The sequence below is a fragment of the Cryptotermes secundus genome, unplaced genomic scaffold (genome assembly GCF_002891405.2).
Source record: "Cryptotermes secundus unplaced genomic scaffold, Csec_1.0 scaffold112, whole genome shotgun sequence".
Lineage (NCBI taxonomy): Eukaryota > Metazoa > Arthropoda > Insecta > Blattodea > Kalotermitidae > Cryptotermes > Cryptotermes secundus.
In genome coordinates this window covers 1,000,399-1,012,416 of record NW_019718271.1, presented here as the reverse complement: position 1 = coordinate 1,012,416, position 12,018 = coordinate 1,000,399, and the positions used below count along the sequence as shown (strand labels likewise).

At 38.8% G+C, this 12,018-nt stretch overlaps 1 protein-coding gene across 11 annotated transcripts in view; it reads left to right on the top strand.

The window, feature by feature from the left end:
* The window catches only part of LOC111870300 (tetratricopeptide repeat protein 39B), a 54,720-nt gene that overhangs the window by 28,504 nt on the left and 14,198 nt on the right, over positions 1-12,018 (top strand). For all 11 annotated transcript variants that reach the window (XM_023862829.2, XM_033753811.1, XM_023862508.2 and 8 more), the window contains 3 exons: positions 3,016-3,183; positions 6,280-6,443; positions 9,308-9,469. In XM_023862829.2, coding sequence (XP_023718597.1) covers positions 3,016-3,183; positions 6,280-6,443; positions 9,308-9,469 — 494 coding nt within the window. The remainder of the gene's footprint in view (positions 1-3,015; positions 3,184-6,279; positions 6,444-9,307; positions 9,470-12,018) is intronic.

Sequence of the window (12,018 nt, the reverse complement as noted above, 5' to 3'; positions counted from 1 at the left end):
TCACGCGGTTTTCTCTTTGGTCATCTCCGAGCAAGCGAGGAACAAATTTTGCAGACACCCGTCTCATGTGCAAACCTTCGGTTAAAATTCGCTGGACCGTGCTCCATGAGATGTTCGTTTCCTCAGAAAGTTGGTCAATGGTCTTTCGACGATCTTCATCAATTTCACGCACACTCTTTGTTCCTTCTGGTCGGCCATCTCACTAATCGCCAAAGGGTTGAAACAGGAACGCACACAACAGAGCACCACAGACAAACCACTTAACTCAGACTGACGCCAGCTCACTAACAGTCGCGGGAGACCCCCAGCTAACACCACCTAGCAGCACAACTCGTAACTACAAAGCATGCGCGCGCAACAGGTCGTTTCCGGTTATTTTTGGGTCCCCCCTCGTACATAGCCATTGCATTAAAGTTTATAAAGTTTTTTAGTAAAATTCTGTACTTTTGGCCTTATTCTCAGGAAGTATGCCTCTCTCACCTCTGACGTACATTTCAGTTCCCAGTATGTGATAACAAAGGTATGGAGATTCACCATATGCAGTCCTGACTGGTGTCTAGTGTTTAGGAATTAAACATGATCGTAGAAGCTAATTGACAAAACTACCTCCTACCTAAACACACACTCACAGGTTTGATTATTGTGACATTTCACTGTGAACTGCTACAGCTCTGGGTGCCTTGGTAACAGACTCTTCTTATTGCCATGTGGGCTGAATTTGTACTTCCTTCGCTAGTTCAAGCCTACTGTGGAGTGAACTGTGCAAGAAAAGCTGTTTCTTCTTCTGAACATTGACTGCCGAGTCGTTATCTTGTACAGACTATACAGTCATAACTAGGACGATTATACCACCAGAAACACTGTTGCAACTTCAGTGGAACATACTGTGAAGGTCTTTATAATTATGGTGTACATGTAATTTTCAGTACCAGCCCATAGTACAATTTCTAACCACTAAAATCTTGCATTGAGGCACATCTTAGCCAATGTTTTGAACCTCGATGCTTCTAGAAGTAACATTGTAAATGGTCCAGCACGCATGTCCACCCTGCAGTTTTTTCACTTGTACCATGTTTCACAACTTTGACCTTTTGTAACATATAACACAGTGCTGACAAGGATTTTGCTCTGACACTATGGCAGCAATATCAAAAGGGTAATGAGGAGTATTCATCCTTGTTGGTGGGGCAGTTCCTGGTGGTCTGCCTAATGGGCTGTCTTCTGTTATATGATATTTTGAGATTAAATTTTGTATGGGTTTCACCTGAAATTCCATAATGGAAATGCTACTACCCATTTTTTTTCTAAAGTAAACATGAATTCAAACAACATATCATTCAAATGACGGATGTGCTTTTGATAGTATTTTTTTAGTTTTTTACTTGTGCTGCAAAAGCATGTGAAGTAAGCATCACTGAGGCCCTCACCTCCCATCTCAGAATTTTAATTGGTGAATACTTTGGGCTTCTCCATATCTTGTCCTTATTTTATCAGGAGTGGTGCTGATAAGACATATCTTTTTTGTTTTGCCACTTCATTAGCATTATTTTGTCTTTGTAGACCTCCCTTTTTCTGTTCTGCGCTCTTTGTGTCAGGAACTCCCTGTTTTGACGCAAGGTCTCCATAGCATCAGTCTGTTTGCAGCACAGCTTGTTGAACACACCTGTGCTTGAAAGTCAACTGTCCAGGCTTACATGGTATCCCTGATTCAGTAGAGGAGCCGTTAGTTGTAGAACTACTTTTAAGCCATATGGCTCATTTTTAGGGACTCGTTGAAGACAGTATCATTCACAATCTAAGTAATAAAATTCCATACATAATCGGATTTGGCTTTACACAATTTGAATAATTTTATACCAAATCTAGCACATTTTGAAGGAATGTATACTGTCCACAACAAATGTCCCTTCCACATCATCAAAGACTCATCTACTGACACATCCCACTCTGGGGTATCTGCTCTCCTAAATTTGGCATTTAGGTGATCCAATATGGGTTTGAGTTTATACAATATTTTGGAACTGCATGTGGTCTGATCACAATTTTCATTGTCAACAAAATGAAGGAACTTGAGTAGAAGGTGAAACCTCTCACTGAACAGGTCCAAAAATATGAGTGTTTCCAGAATTATCCTTTGGGGAAAATAGCTCTTGTTATCCTGTTTCTGGTGAAGTCCTTGTAATAAACAGAATGCCAGCAACTTCATTATTTCGTTTCTGTTCATGTCCTTCCAGTGACGAATCCTAGATCATAGTTTTAGATTAGCCCATGTTTTCTAAAGCTTTTTGAACATATGGATTTGTTTCTCTGGCTGTTACTTCTGCAATTTCTGGTGTACAAAACAATTAAAAATATTCCAGAAGGTTACTTGGGTTTACTAAATCAACATTCATGCCAGGCTTGCCAGTAAATGGAAAACGTGGTCGCTTAGCACGTGACTTTGCCCATATGCCATGCTGTATGGTACTGCTGTCACTGACATTTTTTCTTCATGAGAGCTGATTCTCTGTTCACCACATGATGAAATTCACACATTTATTTCTCTGTTACTACTATATATACTCTCAGAAATATCGGTATATTAATCCTCTTGCAGCAGTTTATGTAACATGTCTCGTCACTCACATGTATCTTCTTACTAGGACCTACCATAATATTTACTCTCAAAAACTTGAACCAGGACAGCTCTCTAGCTATCAACACCTTCCTCTCACACTCTGAAGTCACTAGAAGATCTAACAAACACAATGTACAAATTTGCATTATCATTTCATACCAATGGCAGAAACGGGGCTATCCATATCCAACTTCTCTGCTAAGTGGTTGCAATAAAATGCAATTCTGAACAACAGACTTTATGTGCATAGAGACAGCAGATTGACAAAGAAGAATATTATTAGATATGTTTTTAAAAAATGGTTTCACATGTCAGTTTTCACATAAGTTCTCATTTCAATTCTTTTTGTACAGTTACTGTTTCAAGAACTTAATCTTCTGTCTCTTTCATTCTCTCAGGAAGTTGGATTACAGGAATTGGAGACAGGGTATCGACTGTACCACAGTATACGGCAAGTCTTGTGTGTGATGACATTGCTTGGTTATCATCTTATTGTCATGTATGTTCTTAGCCATACTGAGGGTGACTTGCAAATCTGTGAAGAAATACTGAGGAGTCAGCTTCAGGTTTGCAGTTCAGTTTGTTTTCTTGTAATAAGAACTACTAGTGATATTCGTCCATGATATGTATGCAGTGTCCGTCTTTTAGTGCACTCAATTTCACTTGTTATTTCACAACATGTTTTGGCACTATAGTGCCATCATCAGGTGCTCCATTTACGTTAATCTAGAACATTAGAACATTACAACACCCGCAACAAAAAAGGGAACACACGAAACGAGACACGATATACACTGAAAGTAAGAGGAACGACTCCCATAGTGGTGGACCTATGCGCGGTGTTAGAATCGGAACAGATAAGATAAATAATCTTAACAAGTTTTTAGTATATAAATATTTATTATAATTGACGAACATTTTTAAATACTTTTTAAATTTTACAATGGCATAATGGCAAGCAATGAAATAGATTAACTTAAATGGAGCACCTGATGAAGGCACTATAGTGCCGAAACATGTTGTGAAATAACAAGTGAAATTGAGTGCACTACAAGACGGCCACTGTATACATATCATGGACGAAAATCAGTGCAACAGGACGCTAAAATACAACATTACTAGTGATATTACCGCAGTAGCTGTTAATTAAAAAAATAACTAAGTATTCTTTCTTAAATTTATATCTTAGTGTCTGTCCAGCATCTGGTACAAATACATGAACATATATTTTAATTGAGTGTATATAAACTGATTTCTGCTGACTCATATTCATGCTTATAGAGAACAAAACAAGCAAAAAACAAACCCCATGGCGTGTAGTCCGCAAGTGAACTATACTGACTGAGCAACTGCCGCTTGTTGGCGACATTAGTGCCAACTTTTGTGAATAGAAGGTGTTGTGTGATCAGCGCTGCGGTCCCAATGGCCGTTAATCTCAATTTTCTAGACCACAGCCACTATTTCCTTGAAATAGCTGCTCAGTTATCCTCACGAGGCTGAGTACACCCCATTCTTATAGAAAACAGATTACCACGAAAAATACAGTAATAATCTAATTGCTAGTGTAGCAGTCCATTGTTATTACTTACAGACAAGTACACTATTAACATTTTTTCTGAAAATTTATATGGAGTTCACATGGATTTTGAATCAATAAGTAACAGAATTTAGTCTTACTCATTCTATATCCAGTACTGTATTTTCTGTCTTCATGAAATGACCTAAAGCATGTAACTTCAAAAGAACTGAATTTGTTGAAATCGCCAGAAACTTTCCGTTACTTGATATGCTGCATAATTTAGACCGTGTAAATTCAGAGCAATGAGGTCTATCGAATGAAAGAAGAGTTTGTTTATCCATTTCTTATTTCACTTTTCTCCATTCTGCCACTCAAATCAATGTGTATGGTTACTATATTCTTTGATGACTAGAGGCTTGACAGCACTCCCATCTTTGATTTTCCCTCTGGACATGGAATTTGCATATGTCGAAGGACATATACTTGTTACTGGTGCTTCTGGCTTGTAGCCTGTAGGATTCCTTATACACTGCCTCCAGTGTCTGCTCTTTTCAGTCAGATGTTAAGACTGAAGTTAGGTGGCATCTTCTTGTGGTCAACTGTACTGCAGGCACTCATGTTTGTCCAGTGCAGATCATTGAAGGTTTTGATGAGATGAGGAAGTCTATTAATATTTTGTGCCCAATTTGTTTGACTTTCTGAAAGATCTCCTATATAGTTCCTTGTGTGGGTGCAACGTGTTTGCTAACCATGTTTCTCTCTTTTTCGAGCATACTTAAATGTCATGTATACCTACATCCATCGTAAAGTTTTTAAAATTTATGCCTGATCTCTTCTGTTTTCTTAGGAAGATGGCTTTGTTTTTGAATTTTACAGTTAACTTCATCCACTGTCGTATATTCTGTCGGATGGTATAGGTCTAAACAATTTTTAATTTAGGGTATCATGTATTTGTCAGATTTTCCATCATCTATCATAATTGGGATCTTCTGTGTCTTGTATTCTGATTGTCCATGAAATGAAAATATTCTGAAGTTTGTCTTTGGTCCCATATAATTTCATATTAAGCATGTGGTCATGATCCATGTGGACTATATAGGAAATGCATATTGATCTTTCACGTTTATTTACTGGGAAAGAGAAATGTCTGGTTTCTTGCTTGGGCATTTTGCTGAATACAGTGGTTGGCATCTTCTGTTAGTGCATTTTGTTCTACCATAGATTAGTGAACATCTGCCTTATCCGAAGGAATCTTCTTCATTTTCTTCAGAAGGTTTTAGATTTTTCAAGTGGCATGTTGTCCGTCTCTTCTTCAGAATCCATAGCTGCACATTGTCACCATCATTCTGTGTGGATGCTAAAACAACTAATAAATAAACATATTTGAAGGTCCCACATTGCATTTAACAGCTATATTGAATGTATGAATGAGGAAACAAAGAAACATGAAGTGCCAAAGAATCCAGCATGTAATCTCATATTCATCAGCGATACATACCGCCTTTTCACATTTTCCATTGTGTTTGTAAGGCTGCGACCACCTCTCTGGTCTAGCGGTCGGAGTTGCTGGCTACAGATCCAGATATCCCGGGTTCTATTCCCAGCACTACCAGATTTTTTGAGAAGTAGCGTGTGTGTGGAACGGGTTCCACTCAACCTCATGAGGATAATTGAGGAACTGTTTCAAGAAAATAGTGGCTCCGGTCTAGAAAACCGAGATTAATGGCTGTGGGGATTCGTTGCACTGACCACATGACACCCTATGTCTGCTAAAGTCGGCACTAACTTGGCCGACAAGTGGCGGTTGTTTGGTCTGTATAGTTCACTTGCTGACTATGGGCCACAGAGTTTTTTTGTTTTTGTAAGACTGCTTCATATGGATGTGAACAAAGAGTATTATAGATGATTATTAATGGTCAGCTGTTTGACCCTGTGACCTAAAAAATACTGCTGAAAACTTCCATAATAGAATATTTTGCTTTTTTTTGGTTAAGCACTTATTAATGATGAGAAAATGGCTCAGTAATAGAAAGAAATGGGATGCTTAGTCACTTGACAAGTTACTTAGGTGTTGATGTATTGGACATTTGTCCATAAGAAGTTAAATTCAATAAAGTTAATGGCTTCCGTGCTATATTTTCAGCTATATCCTCAAGGAGTGTGGTTCCTCTTTTTTAAAGGACGCTTAGAGTTTATGAAGGCCAACATTGATGAAGCAATAAATTGGTACATGAAATCATGGAAATCTCAGGAAATATGGCCACAGTATCATCATCTTTGTTTTTGGGAGCTCATGTGGACAAACAGGTATGGGAATATTATTGGGATGAAATCCAACTAAGAGAAGCAAGAAGTTCAGAACTCTTCTTGAAATTGTAAACAAGCATTAAAAGTACTTGCCATCAGTGTATTGCATTTTATGGGTCTGCAAGATTAACCTATGATATGTACATTATTTTAGAACAGTTTCATAATAAAAAAGCCTGAGAAGTGTAAGAAGAGAAATATATGAAGGGGGACCCAAAAATAACCGGAAACGACCTGTTGCACGCGCATGCTTTGTAGTTATGAGTTGTGCTGCTAGGTGGTGTTAGCTGGGGGTCTCCCGCGACTGTTAGTGAGCTGGCGTCAGTCTGAGTTAAGTGGTTTGTCTGTGGTGCTCTGTTGTGTGCGTTCCTGTTTCAACCCTTTGGCGATTAGTGAGATGGCCGACCAGAAGGAACAAAGAGTGTGCATGAAATTTTGCTTTCTGTTAGGGAAAACTGCACTTCACTCTTCAAGTCGCGGCAAACATTCACGCGGTTTTCTCTTTGGTCATCTCCGAGCAAGCGAGGAACAAATTTTGCAGACACCCGTCTCATGTGCAAACCTTCGGTTAAAATTCGCTGGACCGTGCTCCATGAGATGTTCATTTCCTCAGAAAGTTGGTCAATGGTCTTTCGATGATCTTCAAAAATTTCACGCACACTCTTTGTTCCTTCTGGTCGGCCATCTCACTAATCGCCAAAGGGTTGAAACAGAAACGCACACAACAGAGCACCACAGACAAACCACTTAACTCAGACTGACGCCAGCTCACTAACAGTCGTGGGAGACCCCCAGCTAACACCACCTAGCAGCACAACTCGTAACTACAAAGCATGCGCGCGCAACAGGTCATTTCCAGTTATTTTTGGGTCCCCCCTCGTATAGAGTGTCCGGATGAAAGGTATCCAAAATTCAGTTATTCAGTATTGAGGGAGTGGGTTTCCCCATGCACCGCGACTGGTAGTCTATTGTACGTCCCCCATTTAATTTCTACTGTCTCCATCCCCTACCGGTACTGGTGCTCGCTATCAGCCCCTTTCTGCCAGCGAGGTTTCTACCCTCTACTTGGCAGTGGTATCTAATAGTTAGTCCCTTTCTGTCAGCGAGGTCGTTCCTCCTCTGGCAGTGGTACCTAATACATCCCCATCTACCGGAGGCATTGGAAACTACTTGGGCGGGAAACTTTTGGCCTAATTTAGCTCAGAGGTCTCCTAGAGACATGAGGTTCTTTTACATGCTGTAAATCTACGACACGGGACCCATGACTTAAAGTCCCTAAGGTATCCAAAATAAAAGGATGTATATCTCAGAAACTAATTGTTATATGTGTATCTGGTTTATGTCATTGGAAAGGAAAACTCTGAAAGTTTTTTTTCCATGCCTGGCTTAGACGAATATGCTGCCACATTTTTGCCACCATGTTAGGAATCACCTGGACAGAGAGATGGCTGGGAGATAGATCCGCAGAGGTGGACCAATTGCTTGGCGTCCTAGGTCGCCGGNATTTTAACTATTTGTAATTATTTTAATTAACTGGAACGTGGCTATCTTGGACAAAGTGAAGTTTTGTGTGTTGGTGATTTCTTTTTCTACTATAAATGCCTCTGATGATGGCTCCGTGGTGAGCCGAAACATGTAAGGCAGGTGCTGACGAGGTGGAAAACTTAAAAAAGTGTCACATTTGACGGAAGGAACTTGATTGTTAATTGGTTAGTGTGACGGACCAGAATGAAAGACCTTAAAAAAACTTTGATAGTTTCCTGTTGTAATGGTGTACCCATTAATGTGTATAATAAATTATTTCTGAGATATAATGATTTTATTTTGGATACCTTTCATCCGGACATTCTGTATATCATTAATAAAAAATAGTATCCTGTGACAGTAACTCAGGCATTCTTTCTCTCTGTATGTAAATTATAATATGGCATATTAGGTACCTACCACTCAGTGCTGTATCCCTGGGTGAGCCTTGGTCTCCTCTACAGCCAGTCTCCACAACCAATGCATGTTGCCATAGGAATGGACCCATGCATGATGACATGAGGCTGGTTGTTAGGTTTCTCAACAAAATTCTTTTTACTGGATGACATTGTTAGCCTCATGGCGAACCCCCAACCTGGAGGACCATGGTATCTCTTAGTCTGGACTCTACCCATTGTCCTTTCCGGCATGGGAGACCTTACTTGTAGTTAAACTGCCACCAGCATAGCACTCCAGGTCACAGAGTCACGCAAGACCCGCCACCATGACAAGGTGGAGACACCTTTGGGAGGAATGACATATAAGTAACAAGGACTATAAATGAGCGCTTGGCTTTATTTATGTATTTGGAGTCCTGATATCTTCAGTGATGTATTTCACATTTATTTTCTCAACACAACAGTGTCAGAACAAACTTTTAAAGTGTAAGCATTCTTTGATATATCATGGAGTGCAACTTAAGACAGGACTTGAATTTGTGCTAGTGTTCCCACTTCAGAAGTTTATATTGTAGCTGTATAGGTACTGTTAATAGGAAGTTAAAATAGTATCTTGATGAATTTGATTTGTTTCATTCTGGTCTGTCACACTAACAATATTAAAAAATCTTCACCAGTCACACTGGATGGAACTGTTTAACTATTTATAGTATCATGATGGGTTGTCTTCCATTGACATGCTGTTGGTACCAAGTTACACAAATACTGAGCAATTAATTTGCCCAATATTAATGTCTGACTCAAAAAGGGGGAGCAATTACACATAAATAGCTTGTGGGTAGGATTCTGAAATATGAACCATAGGGGTTCTGTTTGAACCCCCCAGGAATAAATGTGATTAATACTGTTACCTGACTTTATGTAATCTCTTTGGTTTTGCAGTGTGAAGCAAGATTGGCGAGAGGCAAGCACATATGCTGATCGGCTTTTGAATGAGAGTCGTTGGTCCCGGACCATCTACAGTTATCAGAAAGCGGCTTTGCTTTGTATGCTTGGAGGTGATCTCACATTAGATGAGAAGGCTGAAATTGAAAGCCTCATGAGGTGGAGCTACATTTCCCTCTCTGCATGCCTAATAACTGACAAGTCTAAATATCAGTGTAACAGAAATGTCAGTGAATGACAGAAATGGCCAAGCATCAGAAAACTGGCTTAAAAGGATCCTGTCACATGCTTTACTTTTGTTACTTCTGTAATTAGACAATGTTATATATATTTTTACTTATGTAATACAGATTAAAAACAGGCAAAGTAATGAACTAACATTTTTAAATGTTAAACTTTGTGTTTAGGTTGAGTTTAAAGTTAGAGAGAAGTATCCCTTATTATCTGAAAACCTGTAAAGACTCATTTTAATTGACTGTGTTCTCATGTGTTCTAATATAGGTTGTGTTCTGATTTATTGATGACATATAATTATGGTCCATAAGGGGCAGTTTGGATTATAGTTTCATGAGAGCCCAGATTTTACTCATGAAAAAAAATTGCAATGTGGTCACAGATTTTTAGAATATGTAATACAGAAACTTTGAAAAAAATTCAGACATTGTATGAAGTTTGTTGCCATTATTGATAAGCACAACTGAAGAACAAAATTCATCAAAGAGTTCATAACAAAAATGTTTCAGACAAAATTTATAGACTTAATAGCAAATATTTATTCTGCCTATGTTTTCTTTGTTTGATGAATCATTTTCAAGGAATTTGCCATCAGCGTAAAATTCACTTTCAGAAGCCCTCTAAATGGCAGTAATATCCAGTTTGTTTTGTAGTAAGAATACAATTTCATGTACCCTTTTTTTTTTTCTTGTAGTGGGGTGGGGTGAGACTGATTTCATTTGCTATGTTGGCCACTGATTGACTTATTGAACCAGCACCGGAAGGTAGATGATGAATGTGGACCAGTTGGTGGAATGAGAATTGGCAGGGGAAACCGAAGTACTCAGAGAAAACCTACCCCAATGCCACTGTGTCCACATGACCCACATGATCTAACCTTGGCTTGAACTCAGGCCACCGCAATGGGAAGCTGGCAACTGACCACCTGAGCTGTGGCATAGCCTATTTCATGTACTTAATAGGTAAGAAAAAGTGAAATACAGGGGAACCCCACTTGCAGGTTTCCCCTCATTGTTTCATTGTTCAATTTTAGTGACCCCAAGTCAGTAATCTCGGCGTTAGATTTCCTCACGTTAGTGGTCAAATCCACTGCTCCCCTCCAAGAAGCTCTCTGGTTTTAGTCTGCAAGTGAACTATACCAACCAAGTGACTGCCACTTGTCGGCGAAGTTAGTGCCAACTTTAGCGGATAGAGGGTGTTGCGTGGTCAGCACAAGAAATCCCCGCGGCCGTTAATTTCAGGTTTCTAGACCGGAGCTGCTAGTTCCTTGAAATAGCTCCTCGATTATCCTCACAAGGCTGAGTGGACCCCGTTCCAGATCCACTACTCAGAAAATCTGGTAGTGCCGGGAATCAAACCCAGACCTCTGGATCTTTAGCCAGGAACTCTGACCACTAGACCACAGACCAAAGAATACATAAATGGGATTTTCATTGTACATAGTTCATAACTCATTTAAACCAGAATTTGAGTTATAAAATTTGAGTTTCTACACATTTATGTTACCCAAAATGTTTAAATGGTATATTAATGACTTGCACAGAAAAGCAGGGCAGCTTGTAAATTCCTAGTGCCTATAAGGTACATGAAGGGAAACAGGAAATAGAAACAGATGGACCCAAACTTCTGCTAAATGCTCTCAGGCTTGTCATCAGTAGAGATGATAGAATACCAAACTACTGAGGCATGTTCCAACTTGGACCTGACTAATGTAATATAATTAAATTAAATTCATGTTGATATATGTGAAAACTTAACAGATAGAGGCCGATTATAAAGTTAGCACGAGTAAATAGAAATACACAAAAATTATTAAAGAACAGAATACAAAATATGACAGTCTATAGAAGGGCAATAGATTAATAATAATTCCAAGAAAAATTAAACTTAGCATTATCAGGCAAGAAAAATAAAATAAGCATATTTCCAATGGTTTTACCATTATGTGTCGAGTAAGGATAGTACACGTACATACACATTAACAACAATAACTCAGTTAATTTTTACTTAATAATAATAATAATGATAATAATAATTCAATTCTTTATTATTTATGTGTTCAGTCAACAGGCGCAAGGCCAATTACAGACAGAGTAGATACAAGTAATTTACATTATGGACAAACACAACATAAAGTCAAAGACAAATTACAGGCAAGCAGTGGAGGAAAAACACATTAATGCAGACAAGTAAACAAACAAATAATAATAACAACAATAATATAATTCAGTTCCTTCATTTAAGTGTTTGCCAGCAGTGAGTGGCCTATAACAGGTAAGCACTGGAAGTAAAGATAAAGAAAGCTGGACTGAAACTAAAACTAAAACCAGAACTGAAACTAGGACAAGGTAAAATTTGGTGCTAGGCAATAACCTAATACAGGTAACATCTTAATGATGTAACTCCATAGGATTAAGAAAAGGAAACTGTATCCTCAGGGGAGATTTTGTGTTTATTGAAAACATCCAGAGATT